Genomic DNA, 23,312 nt, shown 5'->3' with positions numbered 1-23,312 from the left:
TACAGAAGTGGTCCAAAGCCTCCAGTCACCCTTTTTGACCTCTGCTTTACTTATTCTATCTTCCTTTTGAGACGTGGTTACTGACTTACAGCATGCAAACCAAGTTTTATAGCAGGTTTACACAACAGTATTGACATACGATGCAATCATTAATGGTTATATTTTTGAAAGTTTCAGAAAGGAAGCATTTTTTTCAAAGATCTCAGATAAAAAAAAGTGTACTACACATTTTTCTGTGGGTGATGATCAAGAATCACAGAAGGCTATAAACTAGAAGAGTGGTTTAACAGAAGAACTCCAGTGAAGTCATTAAAATATTGCTAAAATAAACAGAGTAATTTCTCATTAACATTGATAACGAAAAAACACTATCTGGTCTACTTAAGCGTAATCACTACATGAAACAAATGTTTTTGTGTTAAACAGTTGCTGTGTTAGTTACAAGCCATCGATTATCATTCTTAGATAGAAAAATAAGAACTCACCCTTTGCTCAACTCACATTTCTTTCTTTTTTTGTCCTTTTCCTATTCTTCTTCCACTTTTATCATCTCATCTCCTTTCACACTGTTCATCATTTCACCTGTTTTTACATGCATGACCAGTGCATAACCACTTTCATGATCCACTTTCAGAACATAACCATTTTCCTTCAGACCTCTATACAAAACAAGTTTCCACAAAGTCAAAATCGTGAAGACTGCCACTGCTAGCTTCTCACACAACCTTCAACCACCTCTGTAGACTAGGGTTTTGACAAATCTCTTTGCAATTTTATAACAATATACCTATATAGAGGAGGTGAGACTCTATATAGTTTTTGAAATAATCAGTATCACAGTTCTCTCTCCCCTAAAATTCTGTAGAACTAAGAAACACTTCATCATTGGGTAGGAATAAAACGTTGAGACTCATCACACAGGCTTCAGTCTAAGCTCCATCTAAAAATAATTCTTTCAAGTAGTGCTAAAATTATGAACTTCTACATTAATTTCCAACTCAAATCAGACCAACTGCACACTGACACCCTAATTCTTGCACTAGGACCTAATCCAGGTCTTCAACAACCTAGAAGTGTCAGAGGGCACTCTTTACCTCTTTAGCCAGGCTATAGGTTTCAAGGAACAGCTTTAAGTTTTGGAGTTATTATAGCTATACAACTTTTAAGATGAAAGCATTTATAGGCCAATAGTCCTACTGGCTGAACTTTTGCTGAAGCTGTGTAATTATCTAATACTATTGTCAACCATAACATTACCCAAACTATAAATGCCATAGTCAAGCTACTTATGCCAGATGAATAAAACTCTCTTGACCTTCAAGAAAAAGGTTAAGGCACAGGGTATACCCGAAGGAAGTAAAAGACAATTTGAATGGCTGTATTTTAGCTGCCTAAATTCATATTTTTCAGGTACTTGCAGATCTGGAATGTCTGAGAGAACGTTGCAAAAATGTAATGAACAGGTTACACTGGTTCATTAATCCTTGAATACAAAACCTAAACGATAACAACAACTTTTAAAAAATCTTAACCACTTTATTTGTAAGTGTTCTTATTGAAAGTTTTACAGAATTACGCAGAATCTGATAATAAAATATCTGAATCTATCCATACATTTAAAGTGTGAGTCAGTTACAAGCATAAATACAGTATTTCCTTACAAAACATATCAATGTAACAAATCCTGCACCACAGTGAAGTTGCAGCTGACAAGAGGTCATAAGAACACAGGAAGCAAAAGAGCTACCATTTCTGCAACAGTCTGCAGTGGTGACTTGCTGCTGGATGCTTTGAAGGGAAACCTGCTGGAGTTTGCCATGGGATAATCCACACACAGTCTTCTAAGCATGCTAAGAACTGAAAGTTAGGTTAAGTCCTGAAACACAGGTGTCTGGGTTCCTCAGGAAGCCCAGGTTAAATCGTATTTATCATAACAAACCTGAATATCCAAAGAACATTCTTCTTTGAAATCTGCTAACCTCCTAGCCTCTGTAGTAACTTCAGACAATAAGCTTCTTAAGCTAGCTTTGATATGTAAAACCACTGTTCCTTTAATCAGTGCTAAATCAAGGATCCATGAAAAAGTCATTCAAGACTGCCATACCCTTAAATGCTCAAGATTTTATAAAGTCTTCCATTTGCAGTTTGAAATGCACCAATTCCTAAAAGACACATGGTAGTCAAAAGATGGGGTATTCTGCTGTGAAGTTATTTTTTCATGAACATATTAAAATGTTTTAGTGCATCCAAGAAGCTAAATAATTCAGTCCACAAGAAATAACTTTAACCTGACCACTGATTTTGTTAGGTGTATATCTGCTGTGTCGAATTGCTGCTATTCCCATAAGATCTGTTGCAATGCTGTAACGAGTCTGGACCAGATACAGTGCTAGCAGAAAATGGTTTGGTAACATTGAAATCAACAGAACTACAATGAGTTACCAAAGATCTGGCACACAAAAGGTCCAGCTGGAGAGGCCCCCCTACTTCATAATAGAACTATAATTTATTCACAGCAGTGTTATTTTTGCATATAAAGACATATTTTGCATATAAAAATATGTTTTTGCATATATATTTTTGTACATAAAGAGAACTAAGTAACAATGAGAAGGCTCAAGTTTTATGTTAGGTTGAATACACTAGTTCGGTAGGAAAGGGAGAGATCCTGCCATCTTACCATATCTGATTATATGCTGAGAAATGTTTACTTCCAAATAATGGTCCATAGTCTCAGCAGCCATAAATCATAACAATTTCATTAAGTCAATGAAGCTGGGTTGACTTTTATCTTGTATAGAATATCCTACAATATCTTAGAGTTATTCACTGTTTTTTGCCTATTTTTTTAGGGTAAGCTAGTTCCATGTTTTTCAGCCTCTCTTTATATGAGAAATAGTTCTTGGCTCCTGGCCATTCTGGTTGCTCTTCTTTGAGCCTCCTCCACACGCCTTTTGTGAGATCGTGACTTACACCGCACACATTTGAGCTAAGACCAAACACTGACTCTGTAACAAAACTGTAATATTTTTGTATTCCTTTTGCAGTCTGATATACCCTTACAGTCTTTGACTGCAGATAGAAATTCAAGTAGGTTCTCACTAAGACAGTGAGACATGGAAGTCCCAAATGCTAACTTGTAAATTCAGTGTAGGACCTAATGCAACATGTATTAACAATTTGCATTTGAATTCCTGGATACAGCAAAATGTTCTGAAAATTAATGCCATCTGTCACAAAAACTCAGATGGTCCAGTCTTTCCTGGCTTAGCCTGCGGCTGAGATGCCAACCTTATGGTAATTTCACTAAGCAATTTTAGTTGTGTGTCTTCCTTCTTCCTCAGGATAAGTGGCAGCTGGAAGGACAACGCATCTGACCACAAGCAGTCTTTTTCAGAAAGTTTCTGTTCATATTACAAAAAGACAAAGGGATGTGTCCTGCAAGTTGCTGATTATACCATACTTTGCTGTACTGGACTCTGAAGTTTCCAAGCCAATTTCTACAGTCTTTATCTAGACATCTGTGTGTCATCTGTAAATGTTGTTAACTCAAAACAATAAATATTAAAAAAGTTTTAATACACAGTGTGATGAAAAAGCAAGCCCAATGTCCATTTTTATAATGTAAACTGACCATTTAGCCTATCCCTTTGCAAACTGGATCCTAGCCAGTTTTTCTCTATGCGTTGCTAATACGTACACTGTAAGCAAACAGTATCATTATCATTTACTGGATTTACTACACCTGCTAAATCATTCATGTAGTGAGTGTGCAGTGAATGTGTGCTGCAACATCAGACTTTCACAAAGCGCATGTACAGCTATTTCTACAGTTCATTCCTAAACTATAATACAAGGAAAACTACATTAGGAAGCTTGTTGACTTTTTCAAAACTAAACAATTTCCAATAATTTTTGCTAGCCACTTTTACTAACACATGCTAGACTTATGAGAGATAAGAGAGACATGATTTTCTTTTGGAAAAAAAAATCCCATCTAGGTCCTTTCAAATCAGTTTATAGGTGTTTGGTGATTCCACGTTCAATTTCACTTTAATCATTTTCAAGGTACAGACGTAAATCTTATTTACACATTTCTAAAATGCTTCTACAACCTTTTCTAAATATAGTGCAGGTAAAAAGTGTTGCCCCTTCAAGGCTTGGAACAGAGACTCGATTATTTCTGCTCGCAGACAAATTAATTCATATTAAAGATCCTTCAGAATTTTTGGATGCACCAGTCAGACAGAGGGACTTGCTGTATTTCAAACTAACCAGTTCTTCCAGATCTGCTTTTCAACTACCTCAAGCTCTGTGAGGAGTTTCTTAATGGTGAAGAGCAAGTTCAGGCCAGAGGGCTCATCAGCACCCTGTGATCAACTAAACCATACAGGGTCTTTCAGTGTTACCGTTCCTTCAAACTTGAACTATTGCACTGCTTGTTCTTAAAACTGCAACAACTTCGTTCAGTGAACCAGCAATTTGTTCTATGAACTCCAGCTTGAGGCCTCTAATTTCTCGCCTATTTTTGCCTACTGTGATTTACGGTTTTGGTTTTTGACATTCTCTAGGGTTGTATTTCCAATGTTTGAAGGATTCCTTTTTGAGCTACATACTTGGCAAACCTTGCTCTTTCAGCATTTTGTGTTACTGTTTGCCCTTCTGGTTCCTTTTTCGGATCAGCATACCCATCTGCTGAAACCTCAGTATTGTTTATCAGGTACTATCAATGCTGCCACAAATGCTGCCACTAACAGTTCTACTCTGCATCCACCTAAATTTACAGCCTTCTTGCCTTGATGGTATTGAAATACCTCTTTTCAAAGTTTAGAACTGTGTTTTCATAATTTTTTTTTAGTATCCTTTTCCCCTTCCATCTCCCCAAAAGGGAAAAAGTCAGAACTGTATTTTAGAAAATGACATTCTATAGAAAAGGCCAACTGCATGTGCATTGCTAAAAGTATGCTGACTAGTTCAAGAAAGCTGAATTAGAAGTCCTGTTTGCTCTAATTTAACCATAAGGCCAAACATTAGTATTCAGGAGGGGAACAAGCTTTACAGTCTTCACCACACTGTATCGTACTAATAGAGATAAATCTATTTTTGTGATTCAAGATTAACTGAATTATAAACTGATTAAAATATAAAATGATGTGTCTAACATCTACTTAGGCAGGTATGCTTAATAACACAGAAAGTATATGGAAAACTATTGCCTTTAAATATTTTCATTCCCTAGTATCAGTCTAACATAAAAACGTCATTCTTGCAAAGGTTTACTTAGCACATTTTGTGGTCCATTTAGTCGTGGTATTAGCATTTTGCATTTCTTGTGCTCTTCTTGTTTATAACTTCTACATCAGAAAGGATGAGATGATGTAGCAGCAGCTTCTTAGTATACAGAAAAAAAATGAAAGATTCCCCCCACCCCGAATGTGGTGTTTCTGTTTTTACTTCTTTTTACCTCAAAATGCAGAGAGAAACAGAGAGAATCTGGACAGAGGGAGAAAGCTGCTCTCCTGCTGAATACATTTATTCCCATTAAAAATTCAGCTTCTGTAAAACGATTTCTTCAACTACACAAACAGATATCGCCACAGTTCACACAAAAGCTTGGGGGGAATAAAAGCACTTGGTTTTCTTTGATTGTCTTTGGGTCTAAAAAATCTGAAAAGCATTTTTTTTTTCCTTCAGAAATGAGGATTTACCAGCGAGTACACGGGTAATATAGCAGGAGATCACACAGCTAACTGCATATATACAGAGCAATGAAATTCTCATTCAACAGTGTTAACAACTTCCAGAAGTAGCACTGGTTGAGTTATGTACTTTCAAGTTTGTTCCCTTTCTCCCTTACAAAGTCCTTTGGGTTTAGATAACTATTACAAAGCCCTCAAGTGAGAAGACAAAGTAAATACACTGGAAATCCTGGTGAGAAATCTTTTTAATAGAGATTGAAATCCTAAAACCTGGATATTCAGATAGCACTGGCTTTACTCCTCTCTAAAATAACTGTTAATGACATACAGCCTTGCACCTTCTTCTAGTTGCACCTTCTTCTAGGAGTTAAAAATACAAGCAGTGTTAAACCCAGGATCTCAAGCTACAAAACTACTCTGGACGTGCAAGGACAAAACCAGTTGGCCAGGCAAAGATTATTTTGTTTGAAAGCATTCTGGCAAATTGCAGAAAGTTTGATTACTGTATGTACCTGTAATTATACCTGGACTACTTCTGATTTAGGTAATCCCAGACACATACATTTCTATATTTTTTCTTGACTCTTCAGACATTTTTCAATCCTAAATCAATGAGACTTTTAACTGAAAAGAGTAGTCCTTCTACATAATGTTGACTGAATTAACAGTATGTCTCAGTCTACTTTAGACAAGGAAAAAGAGGGTTTTTTTCTTTTGTTACACTTGAAATCTCATTCAAAGTAGCATGAAAAATGAATAGAAAGCTAGCAGCTGGAACATCTTCTAGAGAACACCTCTCGTGGTTTTTAGCACACATGGGGATCGGCCCGGGAACCCTGAACTCCTGTACCAGAAATACGTTGGAATGTTCTTTAAGCAGCTCAGTTTTCTATTCTTCATTCAATTCCACCAGGCAAATGCAAACATATCTATGAAAACACATATTATTCACATAGATCATTTTAGATAAAGTACCAAACAGTCATTTTTGTTGCTAAGTGTTAGGTAGGAAACTGCAATTAATTTTACCAGCAACCAATCAATCAGGCAAAGGATGTCAGCTGATACCCAAAGTACTCACATACACTTGGCAGTCTCCAGTATTATTCCCAAGCCAGACTCTAGCTATTTCCTGAAAGATAGCATAATTGTACTTGCTCAAGCTAAAATTTCCTCCCCCATTTTAGAAGTCTGTGAGCTGTTACTTTTTTCCCCCCTCCCCCCCAATTGAAAATGATATTACCTAGCAACAAGGCTTGCACTCTGGACCATGGAAAATGCAACACAAAATATTTTAGAAATAACGTCCCTGTTGCTTTTCGTTTCCCAACACAGATTTAAGAAGCCCCTGGTTCAAACTGTATGTTTATGGGAGAAAGCTTCTCAACTTCTGCATTCTCTTTTTAGGTTTTGGGTTTCAGCAGAGAAGGGTAACTCAGCATGGGCAGGAAATACACAGGATGAGTAAGGCCAAGTATAACTGAGTATATATGGAGATAGGCTGAGTATTAAATTGTTAATGAAAGGAGGCATTGAAGAAGAATGATTGTCCTCCTAAAAGCATGGAGAAAGCAAGGAAGGATTAACTGTTTCTCAGCTGATGTAGTCTTCCGCAATCCTAGAGTGTAAGAACACCTGAACACCTACAAGAAACTGGCTCTTGGATCAAGAACAAGAGCTCAAGTTGAATCCAGGCAAGATGAAACACTAGTAGAAATGGTTTTGAAAAATAGAGAGATAATTGCACCCTTCTCCCATTAATGACACACGATCTCTTAGTGTCAAAACAACGGAAAGACCATGTGATATCATCTTCCAAAAATACTACCTTTTTCTCCCATTTACTATGAAACTTAGCCTTGCTTTCCCAGACAAGACTTAGTGCAGAAGCCTACAAGTCTCTTCCTCCAGACTGAATCACTACAATCTTCCTTCCCCATGCAAAGAATTTAAACTATTCACAGACTTGAACATATCTGACCCTCGTTCAAGACTCCATACTGGCAACTACACTTGTTCTTAATTTCCAGAAACCTGATGAATTGAGTCCCTTACATATAGTCTTTCTGACAAATGCTGTAAAACCTTCTCAGTTTAGAAAGCTTTCCTCTATAAGGAAACTTTTGACTCACCAGCCCTCTTCTGACCAAATAAAAGTTTGAAGGAATAAATTAAAAATAAAACAAAACTCATATCTTGTGTAGAAGTTCTTGAAAAGAAAGCAGATTTCTGCAGGAGGTGCCACTCTTTCCCTGAGTACCTGCTGCTGCTTTACACAGGCGGACTGCACATCTGCAACCAAGTTCTTATTACTTGCCTCAGCTGAAGCGTAACATAGGTTCAAATAAGTATTCCCAGTCTTAAGGAACTTAAGACTTTAGGCTATATATGTGAGTCCTTGTACATAAGTGCCAGCAAGACGAGAGGAGAGGCAACCTTCTTCCTTCCTGATATGTCCCACACAGGGACTGGCTGCGTTTTTATTTGCATTTATTTTTATTTTACTGACTCAAACACTGCCACTCCAAAAATGTAAAACAGTATTGGATATGAAAATGCTAAATGGATGCATCAACTGAATAGCCTAATGAGCCTTCACCTCTTCCTTAAGTTCTGTTTTGTCATTTCCATTAACATCCTTCCTTTCCGATGCGCGAGTGCTCAGAGCTTAATAAACCTTAGATTCTGGTTAGCTAAGACCAAGAATATTGTGACCTATCAGAGTCTCACATCAGATCAGGGTACAGAGTTGCAAGATGTATTTGCAGAGGTGAGCTGTATATTCTAAGCAATTTGCATCCAAGGGAATGCAGAAATCCATTCAGTCATTCACTTTTTGCAGTAACAAACACCAAATACCCTTATGCCATCTACAAGAGACTGAAAGGATGAGCAGCACATTAAAATAGTTGTTTTCTTCCTTTCAGCAGAATCCTTAAAGGAAAATTTCTTTGCAAGACTCATCTGATACAACATTGACATGAAATCTTCATAGGAGCTCCCGAGAAAACATGAACCATGATTTTATCCGCACACAAACACCTCCCATCTCTTAGCCCTCAAGACTAGAGCAAATAGCAGCATCTGATCAGGTCTCTAAATACCTTGCCAGTATGGGCTGGATAAAGAGCATTAAGGGAATGATTAGGCAAGGGCACAGACAAAGCTAGTACAAAGAAGAAAGCACATTACAATATCATCTTATTCCTTCAATTACCTTGTTCAATAATTGTGCATTACCTATTAGAGTTTCTGACAGAAGTTCTGTCTGGGATAAACCCCAGAGAGAGATGCCAAGGCCCCGAAGGCACAGATGACCCCCAGAGGCTCCAGGGAGAACATATTTGGTCTCTAATCTTCTCAAAACAAGAGGCAAAGCCTACAGAATCCTCAGTTGAGTAATCAGTGTAGTAAGTGGTGTAGCTGCTCATTGCTAGTAACTAAAAAAGAAGGTACAGTGCACCAAGCTATTTAACTCCTTTCCTTCCTTCTTTTGGGAAGCTGTAGTCTCAGCAGGATGATACATAAACACCTACTTGAGACCAAATGGCTAAGGAAAGATAATGTTAATGAAAATACATACAGACATCAGAAAAAGAGAAATCTATTATTTCAGAAATAGCTGCACAATGCAGCTTTAAAACAATATAATAAAAAGATATGGAGAGAAAGAAAAGCTAACTAGCACTTAAAATTCACATTACTTTTTCTCATAAAATCCGTCTGTCACTATTATGTGGTACCATAAAAATAAAGTCACCAAGCAAAGAACAAAGTATTACTGGTTTCCAGCATGTATAAATATATACATCAAGAATAGTAAATTCTCAGGGAAAATATTTAAACATTTTAAATATATATAAAATCCCCCCCACATATTTTGTCTATAAAAGGATGCAATAGGATAGTAAACATTCATAGAATTCTTAGCACAAGCAAGCAGAGATTATTAATTTTGATGGCATGTCGACCAAAAAGGCCTGAAATGCTTCTGAAAACAGCCCAAAATATTAAGATAGTTAAGCTTTGGTAGATTTTGTTTGCTTTATAAAACAAACAAATTTATCCTGAAAGACAGCTGAAATCTCCTTCTCATGTCCTCTTTTTTGCATTCTAATGGTACCATTCAATTACGCAGCATAAAATGTTAAAAATCTTTATAAACAATTTAACTATTATCTGCAGTCCTTGTGGCTTGAATAAATTGCCTAGTTAATTAATGACACTTCTTAAATGCTATAAAAAGTCTGCAGCCATCTTTCCCAATAATTTGTATAAATCATCCGTCAATGAAAATAGCTCTCATTTCTTTCTCAAAGACTAGCATTTTAAACTGCTATTATGAGTGGCTGAAATAATTGTAAATATATTTATGTAATACATACATTTGATAGTCTCTCCACCCAGAATTCCAGAGGGGAAAAGATGCATTTCTGTACGTTAAGACAAAAAACATAGGTATTTCTTGGCCTTTTAAGGCCCCTTTATGTGAACCTAAAAAGGTCCTTAGTACGGACAAGGAATGTTCTAATGAAGACCAAAATCATTGCTTAGACTCTCAAATTTTACAGTGTGGAGGTTTTTTCATTTTCTCCTTCTACCCCTTCCAACACTCAGAACAATTAAGGTAAATATTTCCCTATTCCACACCATCCCAGTTGCCTGTTTATAGCTCTCTTTCATCATTCTGTCAACTCATTTGAGGACTATCTTCAAGATTTTTTTTCCCACACAGCTGAGCAAAAAGTCTGAGCAAAAAGTCTGAGCAAAAATCAATGTGACTATTGCAAAGTAACAACTGTCTGAATCAGATGTGTGTTACAGCACCTGATTAAAACCCAAATGGCAGGGTAAATAAAAGCACAAATTCCTTTTCCAGAACACCAGGCAAAGAGGACTACATGGGACAATGACATCTGGGCACAAGTAGATATAGTATTTTCAAAGATTTATACGTCCCTTATTTTTAAGTCATGCTCTAGAAGCTCTGATAGCCTATTGTGAGGCTATCATTCCTTCTTTCAAGTTGAGGTGTATAAAATATCTCTTTCTTTGAAAAGGGGGTAGCAACTGTGAACCATATATTACTGAGGAAGATGAGAGGATCCCAAAGTGAATAGTACTACAATGGCAATGGATTTATTAAATTCCCTGCAAGGACAAAAGCCACACCAAAACTCTTTATAGAAGCTGAGAGACAAATTCGCAAAAAACTTTGTGCTCATTTGACAATGCTTCTTGTTTATTAGCTGATACTTCTAGGCCCAAGTTTTGGAGCTACTATGCTTCTACTTGTGGTGATTTGGGAAAAATGTTGATCCAACTTAATTTAATACTGCTAAATTGTCACTATGAAAATTGTCTCATGAACTTCAATGGTAATCTGCATTCATCTTGCTGACATGGCCTCAACACAGCCCCTGTCATATCAGACAGATCAGCCAAAGGCAAGTTCAATCATCTAATCAAGGTGTATTACATTGGGGAATTTGCCTTAGCTGGGGAGAGAATTTCCTTCCTTGTTTACAAAGAGGAGATAAATACGGAGGGTGTGAAAACTATCAGTAGAAAACCAAAAAGAGGGTGATGACAAGAGTGTGTTAGACAGGACTAACAGTGGAAATGGAGTGGTTGATTTAACTTGTAAGGCCTCTGAAGTACGAATTGTGCACAAGTTCTGCCTCATTGCGGCGACTCGGTACAACATGGCATCAATATTAATATGGACGTGTAAGACACTAACTGCTATACTAGTATACAGAACCCACCTGGTCTGGCGGCATCACTGGAACGAGAAAGTAGCAATTTCCTCTCCTTCATGTTAAGCTCCTTTCTGGGTCCAGGATTCCATTTTGAAATTCAGGATATTTAAGAGTGAATTTAGGAACTGAAGCCTGCCTCTGTCTCATGGCTGTCATGAAAAAACATGCTGAGGCTTCTGTGGTTGCTATGGAAGAAAGGATGGCAAGTGCTGGGAGCAGGAGTGACTAACAATGTAGAAACTGTCTCTCTGCACAGCTATTGCAAAGGATTAAAAAGAATCACAAAAATATAGACCTTCTGCAGCCTGCTTTTTGAGACAAATCATTTTCACTTGCTTGCATACAGGCAATAAGCACTATTGGTCTCACAGGTTAATCAAAACGTCTCTTCACCTCTTTTCTTCCAATGCCTCTAAAGACCTTGCAGTACAGACAATACCTGTTCCTAATATCACACTTGTTCTCTACTCTGCTGTGAACAGAATTGATATGATTAGGCACAACGAGGGGCCTATATTTACACTTTCTTTATACTAATTCACCTTATATTGTGATACAACCATATATGTTACAGTTAACACAGTGTACCTGGCAGGATGCAAATTAAACTAGCTAACTGCTTGTATACTTATTTTCAAAGGAAACGGAAGAAAATACACTGGTAAAGTTCACACATATCCACTGTCTGTCATATCCAGGTCAAAGAGAATGCTGAAAAGTCCCTAAATTTCAACATCTAAAAAGCTTAAAACAGGAAAAGTGGAGGGAAAAGCAGAAATGGGATCATACAACCATCAGAAAAGTCTAATAATTTTCACTAGCTGAGATGCAGGGAACAAATATAGATTAATAGCACCTCTTGGGATATTAGCTACAACAACAGAACACGGCCTGTTTGAGGAGTTAAAATGTATTTATTCATTTTCACCAACGCTTTCCTCTCTTAGAGAGTGATTTCCTTCTGATTCCCTTCTCACAAACAGAAACAGTGAATAGAAACAACCCCCAGGATGGCAACCATATTGCCATCAGTAAGAGGATAATCAGACCCCTCTACAGTTCTTAGCCAGTTCTCTGACACTGCACCTTTCTTCTGCCATGAATAGAGACAAGTCTCATTATCAGTTAAAAGCATAACAAATTTAAGAAATGGAAGCTTTTCACAGTCCACTCTACTGGGAGAAGTAGAGGTACAGGGCGAGCAGAGGATGCCTGAGGATGGCAGAAGTTGTGTCACTAGGAGCTCATCAAACACACAGGAAGGAAGCTGAAGCACTGGAAAGATATTTTATATGATTTGTTAGCTTAGGAGGGAGCTTCAACTATTTCTTGACATTGCTTCTATAATTATAAATAAACCATTAGGCTAGACAAAATTCATTTTTTTCCCAGTTGGGAATTCATTCAATCTACTTGGTACATACACTCCCTCTTTGCAAACGAGTATGGTAAGAACCTGATAATCCTGTGGAACTGTCTCAAGACAGGGTACAGGATTCTCCTTTATCATCTAGTATTTCAAATTAATTTTTCATCCCAATGATGATCCCATCAGCCCAAGTTTCACACAACAGTGGTATGCTGCTCACAGAGGACACACAAATGTACTCAGTAGGAAGGCTGTATCATTTGCATATCCACAAGAGTCCCTGGGATTATGGGGTTCTGCACCTCAGCCAGAAGTGTGCACGGGTAACAAAATGTACAGGTGCAGAAAACACCTAAAGCCTTCCACGTGCGGGACAACAGATACACAGCAGAAGTGACAAAATTAACTTCTAATCCGTTACAACAAATATGTAGAATCACAATCAAAAGGCCTGTGTAATGAATCATCTAAAGAACCCACAGTTCAATGTGCAGGCTCAAAGCCAAGGTGTGAAGCACAGTACGAACCTGCCAGTGTCCTTCGTTGCCAGCATCATCTCATGACATATGATGCGGAGAAAGAAAGTGTCAAAGCGAACCAGATTATAGTAACTGTCCTATGACTCATAGCAGGTTTGTCCCCAACATACAGTGCAGAACTCAAGATATCACAAAAAACTACTACAGCCACAAATTATGAATCATATCACTCCCTTCCTAAAAGGAGATGCATAACAAATAAAGCTACTATTAATAAAATCAGCCAATGACTCCCTCACAGCAAAGTACATTACAAATTATTTAAAACACAAAACTGTATGTTCAGTTTCAACAGACCAACACTCAACCCTAGCCTTCTTTCCAACTATCATTCTGTCTCTAAGCTCTCAAAAGAATTTGGGAACTATTAACTATGGAGTTTCAGTCACAGATGGCATCAGTCACTATCTCAGATGTTTCACCTACAAGCTAACATCAGAGCGTAGCAGGAAAACAAATCCAGAAGATGTGGCAGGAAGACACTGCCACAACCACAGCCACAGTTAAGAGCTGGATTCTCTATTTGCAGTATTTGACACCAGTATTGACAGCCCAATTCTATGACAAAACAAGATGGTTAGTAATACTGTAGCTCCAATCACACTTTTCCCCCAACAGAAAGACAGCACTAGGAATTTCTCCTCCTCTTGCAGGAACTGCTGGAGAGCAGCATCGAGGAGCTACAGGGTAAGTGACAGGCTACTAGTGTTGAACAGACACACAGGAGAGAACATGGAAATGAGAACTGGAAGAAAAGATGAGGATGAACATAGGAAAGGACAGAGCAAGAAAATTTAAGAAAACTAGAAACTGAGGTGAACAGATGTAACACATGTGAAAACTTCGCATTTGCAAAAGAACTGAGACTGAATTTCCCATTCTCTCCCCCCAAAAGTGAAATGGAATTCCCAAACTAATTGCTATTCTAGCATTTTAGACAGACTAGATCAAACAAAATTTTACAAGGACAATAGAAAACTGATACTGAACAATGAATTCTCATTGGAAATTTGACTTTCAAAGCTAATTTTGTTGAAGGTCATGGCAACATAGAATGTAATATTTTTCAGGAATACTTTCAAAAGCAATTTTCAAGCTGCCAGAGGGGTGACAAAGAAAATTATGAAAACAGAAATTCAATTTTGGACATTTATTTTTCATTCACTGCACAGACAAGCAGATTACATTACATAATATGGAAGATGCTGAAGCTACTTTAGAATAATCTGACCTCACTTGCACAGATATAAATCTGGCTAACTACTGAAAGGAGAAAAATTAGATAAGCATGTAAGCTAGTGAAAGCATCCATTTCTGTATGTGCTTGTGTGTAATATATGCAATGTCCTTTTTTCCCAAAAATTTTTATTTATATTTTCAGCATGAACTGTGAGCATAGTCTCTTGTCTTGTGCCTTCAAAGACAAATACACCAAAATACGTATTAGAAGATCTCTCCATCAACTCTGGAGAACAGGAAGATTCATCACCAGCTAAACTTGCAAAACCCATGGTTTGGAAAGTTGTACAGAGCAACATCAAGCCCATGTCTGGTTTTTATCTCTATTTCAGTAAGTTTGTAAGCAGCAGAATCTTTTAACTCAAGCAAGTGATTTTCACAGAACTGGAATTGGCCATTATGTTTGTATGTGCTTATCTGGACACTGAAGAAATATTTGTTTTTTGTAATAAACACTTATGAAGCATCCAGATTAGAAAGTACAAACATACTGGCGAATTTAAATTAAAGGCAGTCAGTCCTCCCAAATTAAACACTCAAGTGAAGATGTTTCCAAATACAGCAGTGAACTACAAGTGCGAATCACACAAAGGGGATAGCCTCATGTTTAAAACATAGGAGTGAGAGCTATTAGATCTTGGTTTTCCTTCCTAGTTCTGCTGCTTGTCTTTTCCTCTTGATCTTGAGTAAATTATTTATTGTCAAGATTTAAATTTCCCCAGATTCAAAAAAAAGGGCAGTTAGACTCCCTGGCTTGAAAGAGTAGTGTTGTAATAATTAATTCATTATTTTTTGCGAGCACTCTAAAATTATTAAAGCTGCTGTAGAAATGCTTATTATCAGTGCTATTATATTCCACCTGCAACTCCCAAAATAACTCTGTATATATCTTGTACAGATTTATAGTATTCTAAATTAAATTCAATCATATCGTGAGTCTTAGACCAGTAAAACAAAGCAAAGGCAGGAAAATAATCTAATACAAAAATAATACAATTTCTCTTTGCACTAGTTTACCCCCCTCATTTCTTTCAGTACTATATTATACATACATTAACTATAATGACAGCAAGCATGTGGAAGTAAAGACCGCTCAAGTTAAGTTCAACAGCTGAATTTCAAAGGGTCATTGTAAATTCAGCAAATGAAAATCAATGGGCTAGCTCAAGCCCCACTATAAATGGCAACATGACCAACATCATATGCATCATTAGAAAAGCAGTGAAGAAGAATTTTATAAATGCCTTTTTCAAAGTCCAATAAGTTTTGGATTCAGTGGTTTGCAAAATCACCCTTCTAAAATTATTTTGTTTGTATAAGGCTGCAAGAGATCTTGTAAGTGTCTCTAACACTCAAAATCAATTCGATCCATTTGCTCATGTGATGGCAAACATAACTGTATCTGCGGATTGGACTGCCTTTTCTGTAACTGCAAACTGGGCAGCTATGTAGTAAAATGACTAGTCAGATATTTACCAGACAATGCTGTATGTCTGCTCATCTGCATATTTTCAAGATAGCTCCATCAACATAGTAGGGGTACAATTCCAGATTCTGGTCTCAGACTAACTTTGAAATGAGACTGCATGTGAATTGGGGTGAAAAGTGATGACAGGTAACGTGGTATATTTGCATATTTGTCTAATGATGGGATGAATTAAATTTTCATCACCTGTGGAAACACCAGTTTTGAGGGAAAATGTTCTTACAAACAACTTATTTAATAACTTTTTAAGAGGTATATTCCACAGCGTATCAATGTGATACCATTCATAGCCTCTAAAAACTACATTACCTGTTGGTCATCTGGAGTCCATATACCACAGGTGATCTGACTCTCCAGGTTTATTTCTGAAGACCAGTGTCTTTGTCCACTAACTGAACCAACCAGCACAAATCCATCTCTATAGGAGATAAGTGCTTGAGTCCCATCATGGCTCCACGTAAAGTCGCTCACCTTAACATTTTAAAGATAAGAAAACAGATATAACATCTATAATATCCATATAGTAATTTTTATTGCTTTAAGGCAGTATTGTACAGAACCAGATAGAACTACTGTACGTTATCATCATCTACATCTTAATCATAGGGCTTTCTTCTCTCTCTTCCCCCCCACCTTTTTTTTTTTTTTTTTTTTTTAACAGAGTAGATGGGAGGTAGTATGGGATTTAGAAAGTCCACAATTTCATTGTATCCTCATGCACTGAAAAATAACATATTTCCAAAAAACAGTCATTGGAATGCTGAATAGATATAATTACAGAATCACAGAATGGGTAAGGTCAGAAGGGACCCCTGGAGATCATCTAGTCGAACCTCCCTGCCCAAGCAGGGTCACCTAGAGCATGTTAGGCAGGATTGCATCCAGGCAGGTTTTGAGTATCTCCAGAGAAGGAGACTCCACAACCTCTCTGGGCCACCTAACCAGATTGGTCAGGTTGACCAATCTGACCAATTTCAACCAATTCAAAAAATACACATATATTTGCAAAACCAATGAGTGATTTACTCTCACTTAGTACTTACAAAGAAGGCAAAAGAGAACTTCAACACCACAGAAGTTTTTTTGCCTACAGCAGAATTTTTAATACACATTTGTGAAAGTCAAAACCAGCCGGATAAAGTAATTTTCCTTATAAAGTGTCTTTGTGACACTTGTCTACTGCTTTCAGCATAGAAATGTTTCGTTTTCTTCTGTGCTTTCCTAAATGTATACAGTACTATTCATCTTCCTCTTCATTTTAGGTCTCTCAAGACTTGACCATTCTTGACTAAGAAAAAAATATTCATACCAACCTGTGCTCCACGATCGTTTACAAGCTCCACAGACCATCTGCCTTCATATTGTATCCAAACAAATATTCCTCCATCTGCATCACAGGTTGCTAGTTTCTGAAATGGTTCATTCCATCTCACCAGCACAACCTAAAAAGATTACAAACAAAAACAGTATTACCAAAACTATATATAGTGCCAACAACAATTTTATAAGAATCAGATAAAGAATACTGCAAAAAATGCCACGTTTAAATTCTAAATAAGATCTACAAAATAGTGATTTTCAGCACAACATCAGGCAGTTCTCATTTTATCATGATTACCAGGCAATGCAGAATCTCTCACCATCAAGCCTTTTTGCAAGGCATCACACACACTTTACAAAAACATACTATACATTGCAACGTATGACTTTATTAGAGAAATAGCAAACCAAAGGCCCCATATAAACCATCTAACGCACTTTCAAGTGATTTCCCTCATCATGACTTCAAAGACTATCAGTTTCTAGGTCAAAATCTGACCTCTGCTAACTTCCAGTCAATTTGAATGCTCTGATATCAAGATTGAGTTTCAATACTCAAATCAACAGTGACATGAACAAAATTCTAGAGTACCAAACTATTAAAACACAGAAATTTCAGAAATGTTTGAATGCAGAAGGAATACATTATAAGCAGCTAGATTGAGGTTGCACTCTGTGCCTCTCCTCTAAACAAGAATACTACAGATGCTTCAAAATTCTCCTTTGATTTATTATAACTCACATATACAGAGCCATCATTTCATCTACCCTGAAGCAAAATGCAACAACTACGTAATTATATTTCCTCGTGATGCCTGACAGTATTAAAACAGAAATGAAGAAAGCACCATATGTAACACCAGGATAATACTGCAAGATCTTGATCTTTAAAGACTGAGAACAACTTTGGCTAACAATGACTCTAAACAGAGTTGAAGATATGTTTCACCACTGAAAGTCAGACCTTTAGTGCTTAGACTACCCCCAGACTGGACATCTCACAGATAAAACAGAATAAATTTTTAGAGGAATATAGCAACAAAAGATAAAACTAATTCCTCAAATAATGTCATGGGTTTTTTAAATTAATACCATCAAAGGTGCTACTATCAGTCTTAAATTGGCCTGTTTTCTCTGGCTAAGATTCAAGAAGAGCATATGATTTTACAGATTAGACATACCAGTTGACTTAATGATATAAATTATGGATAAAGTGACAACAGTTAAATTGATGCACCTCATCTCTTTTCTATTTTAGATAGGATCCTTATTAAAACTTGAAGATAAATCTTGATTCAAATTTTCTACCTGTATTTTCTTTGCATTTGAATAGAACATCCAAGGATACATTTAAACATAAACAAGATTAATTAGAGCTTCTCTCCATCCATCCCAATTAGATCCAAATTAGTAACTTCCAAAATCTCTGTCTGGTGAGCTACAAAGGTCAAAATACCAAGAAGCTGGAAGCTTTAGTGGTAATAAACCTACTGCTTTATAATTATAGATGAAAGCGAGACAACGATTTCATATGCCTGGTGATAACACATTCATTAAGAAGTAATTTGGTAATAGCATTTGAAAATTCAATTTTTTTAAACACGAAGCCAATATTATCATTTTATGAGGTCATTTTAAAGACGTTTGTCATTTGCATTTAGCATCTGACCACAGGTGCTGACTTCACAATTGCTTTAAGCATCTCCAGTTTCATTTTAGGACATTTAGCATATTTGAAGCAGACAGAAAGAAAGAAAGAAAGGACGGTCCTAAGTATAAAGATGGCTTTTGACTTTAATGTTGACTAAAATGTAAAATGTTTGAAAATATGCCCCATTAATACCACATTTAAATAATGCATAAGCTTTGTACTAGCTTGTTGCAAAGAGGAATTTTACTGCTAATCCATAAATCCAAAGACATCATTACTTTCACTAACAGCTTCAACTCACAGAGGCCCCATTTTCACTTCTGTTATTTTTATGGTTCCCTACTTGCCAGCTTAGCATCTTCATAGAGCTACTCAGGACTAAGCTGCTCTATCTCGTTTTGAAATACCATTTTTTATTGTTTTATTGTCAACTTCATTTTGGAGGATTAAATTTAATTAATACCAGAGGTGCAAGAAACTCTACCTAAAAACTGACTACATATTTTAATGGCAGGAATAAAGCAGAATTAGCAAAGAAAACCTTTGAAACCTGTTCTTCATGACAAATTAAGGATTTTTCTTTATGACACTGCTCTAAGTTTCACACTAGACATTAAAAATTATTAGGTTTATATACAAATCATTTATAACTTTTTCACTTGAAAAATCAAAACCAGACATTAATGCAGGTGCTCCTAATATATGCTCAGACTTTGAATAAGTCATCCCCAGGCAGAAGAGAGGTGTTTAAGCATCTGAATCCACCAGTCTTAAATTTAGGTGAATAATGACAATATACTTCTCTCTTTTGCTGGTTTTATTTTTCTAAAAGGACAGGGTCATTTATCAGTGAAAGATACATTGTACAGAAGCCACCATGATTTCATAAACATATATATTATTGTGTAAGAAAGCAGGCATAATTCACTAGATGAAACAGAAAACACACAATTTCAAAAAATGCTCAGGGTTTTGCTTCTAATTTTTGTTTCCTCTAAGTTCTGAGCTCATTAAAAACCCAAGCAGGGACCAAAGGCCAGAATACAAGTACCATGGGGGTTGTCGTGCCCACCTCCTAGCACAGGGTGTGCAGTCCCAGTCTGAGAGCACTTCCCCGAAGAGCAACTCTGAAGATGCTCCTTTCCTCTCTCCCACAGAATCCTACTATGCAATAATGTTCACTTCTGCATCCTCAAGGGCTTTTTATTAACACCACTGTACACGAGAAAGGGAACCTCAGGTAGAACCAACACTTCCTTGGTTGGCATATTACTCTTCTGGTAATATTTAGGATGGTTGCACTCTAATGGACATTCATCTCAATTACTCAGCATGGCAACACTTTTCAGTACGTACAAGACTAATTGCCAAGCTCTGCTTGTGATTCAGCTCAGCAGTGAAACCACAGTGGCGAAGTAATGGCTCTATGATCACATCTTAATAATAAATCATGGAAAGCAGGTAGAGCAACTTACTATCAATAGATGTTTCTTTATAGCTAATGTTCCAGCCTGAGTAAATTATTGAAATTCACGTAAAATACAACCTTTTCTAGTCCTATTTTAGGTCTCCGGTTATTCATTTTAATTTCTTCTAATAAAAAAGACTCTTCTAGCAGAAATCTTTGAAAGAAGTGGTTAGAGTACAAAACTGTAGCTTGAGGTTAAAAGCATTTATAATGTCAAAAGCATGTTAATGACAAAAAAAACATTTTTGTTTCAGTTTGTTAAAATAATAATTTGAGGTTGAGAAAGGAAAATTCTGTAAAGATTTCAAAAGTTTCAGCTTAGGGAATTTGAAATGGATGTAGTGTTTTCCTCTCTGGAATTTTCATTTATGAAGCATCACCTGAAATTTTTATACCTATATTACAAATGTCAAATGATTATTATAGATTTTTTAAATATAGAACTAAGAACAAGAACCCAAAACACATAAAAACTACGCATTTCTGAATATTTATTTCCAAAAGACACAGTTTTCATGAAAAGATTATTTTGATTAAGCTTCATTTTCAACCAAATGTTTCCATTCAGGTCGAGGGAGAACCAAGCCACCCATTCAGAACACGAAGACCTTTGCAGCCCCAAACACTTCCCCAGCACTTAAGTAACTTAGCTTTTTCCCATTCCTGATCAATAAGACAATAGTCAGTGAAGTTTTGTCCCCTGGAAGTCATGTGGTAAATTCATATGGATTATGAACTTGATTATATCTGGAATTAGTAACTATCTTCATACTTTTATCATCTTGGCTATCTTTATGCTATCTTCCTTTCAGCCTTCTCACACAGTTACATTCTTATCTAGTCATCTCGGCTGGCCAGAGACAATCTGTTCTCCTCAACATAAAAAACTTGATAATATATTAAAAGAGAAGCCAATTAAGAAAGAGAAAATATTCTTAATTCAATTGAGGGACTAACCTATGCAGATACCTTTCCTTACACAGTATTAATTAAGTGAAAGACATCATTATTTTTATTAGAAGAAAACAGGGAATGATGAATCATCCTGCTTCAGAGATAATGAGAGGTCTGATCAAGTTGCCTAAGGTTGCTGTATTTCCGACGTACCTAACACTAAAACAAAAAGCTTAATGATACAGCAAAGCAAAGACTTCTAAAAAGCTCTTTAAAAAAGATTGCAATCAATTTTGATCAGGGCATACGCTTCGAGAATACAAACCTGATGGGATTACACACAACCACTCCTTGCAACTTGAAGCTTAGTTTAAAGAATTAAAAAGAAACTGTAGATTCCCAAAAGAAATTGTGATTCTCTGCTGTGAAGGTACCAGCTCAGTAATCATCCTAGTTTGTACAACCATTTCTGTTCCACCTAGAGCAATACTGACCCTTACAGGGTCAGTGGAAAAGACAGTGGAAGCCACTATTCGCTTATATGATTCCAGACCAGATTTCTGTTATTTCTCCTTTTTTGCTGTTTTCCTTTACACAGCTTGACCTGTCTACATGTACTTGAGCAACTGCCCTCTTTAAATCGTAATCCATTACTTCTCATTGAATTTCACTACTCCTTTTTAATAAAACATGTAAATTTTAATTTGTTAGTCTCCCAATTTCCCACTTTCTTCTCCTGCCCAAAAGCATCTAAATAAAATATTGGATTATTAATCTTCAAAACTCTAATTTAAAATGTCTACATTTGACCATAAACATGATTGTGCATTCACTGCAAGTGTTATGAGCTAATCAAGAACAAAATAGTTGATAATACTTTTGTAAGAGAAATGTTGTGCAAACAAACTATAGTTTATGAACCACAGTTGCTTGAAATCACTTCACAGACGCTATTTGGAAAAAGCTTTGTCATGTGACAAAGGGAAACATCTGTATTGTTCTAAGTAAAAAAGCAACAAATAATTTTTTTTTTTACAATTATACCTTTAATTTTGTTATAAAATTCCATTTTCATCTCATTTTATTATGTCTAATATTTTTCGGTCCATTATTACAAATGAGAAAACAAAGTCTAATAAATCTCTGGCCTCAAAGACTATCAAATTTCTTAGAAAGACACTGCCATCAAAAGACCATCAGCCAGCTAGCTATGTTACTATTTATTGAAGTTTAGACAAGGAATTTTGAGTAACTGCATACTTTGGGATTAGTAAATGTGACTTATAGCAAATGCAACTTCTTCCGAATGGAAACCAGGCTCTATGATTTAAATTCATTACATGACACAGCCAGTTTTATTAGACTGCATTTCATATTTTATGACAAAATACTAGACTTTGCTTAAATTTACAGCATTCTGAGAGCTTTTATTATTCCTTAATTCACCACAGATTTTGGAGATGGTTGAAAATATCAATCAGCCTTTGAAGAGCAGAAGTCCTTGATCCAAAATGCCTCAGAATATTTATTACTAAAATCATATCTTTGTGGTTCTTAAAACATATGATATATAATTGCTATAGCAGTGGGGGACAAACACCTAGAGAAAATAAATGGATAAATGGCAAAAGCAATTAGTTCCTAGAATTCCATACCAAAATTAGAATAAAATGATAGATTTTATTACAGAAAATGAACGACACTCGCTGTAATTGCATTTCTCTCCTTTTCTATTCTCCGTCAGTTCTACTGGAGAGCAGGCATATGCTGTGAAAGATGCAGGTGGTTTTCAACATTGATTTTCACTTCTTAGTATAGACTATGGAGATTTGCTAATGTACGGACTATCGCAGTGATACAGAGTAGAGAATACTTGACTGAAAAT

At 36.4% G+C, this 23,312-nt stretch overlaps 1 protein-coding gene across 3 annotated transcripts in view; it reads right to left on the bottom strand.

The window, feature by feature from the left end:
* The window catches only part of TULP4 (TUB like protein 4), a 163,472-nt gene that overhangs the window by 46,682 nt on the left and 93,478 nt on the right, over positions 1–23,312 (bottom strand). For all 3 annotated transcript variants that reach the window (XM_062572422.1, XM_062572421.1, XM_062572423.1), the window contains exons 3-4: positions 17,408–17,536; positions 16,404–16,565 (exon numbers count right to left, since the gene is read on the bottom strand). In XM_062572422.1, coding sequence (XP_062428406.1) covers positions 16,404–16,565; positions 17,408–17,536 — 291 coding nt within the window. The remainder of the gene's footprint in view (positions 1–16,403; positions 16,566–17,407; positions 17,537–23,312) is intronic.

The sequence above is a fragment of the Rhea pennata genome, chromosome 3, assembly GCF_028389875.1.
Source record: "Rhea pennata isolate bPtePen1 chromosome 3, bPtePen1.pri, whole genome shotgun sequence".
In the NCBI taxonomy this organism is placed as follows: domain Eukaryota; kingdom Metazoa; phylum Chordata; class Aves; order Rheiformes; family Rheidae; genus Rhea; species Rhea pennata.
Note: the sequence above shows the minus strand (reverse complement) of the source record. Positions and strands in the feature narration are given on the sequence as shown.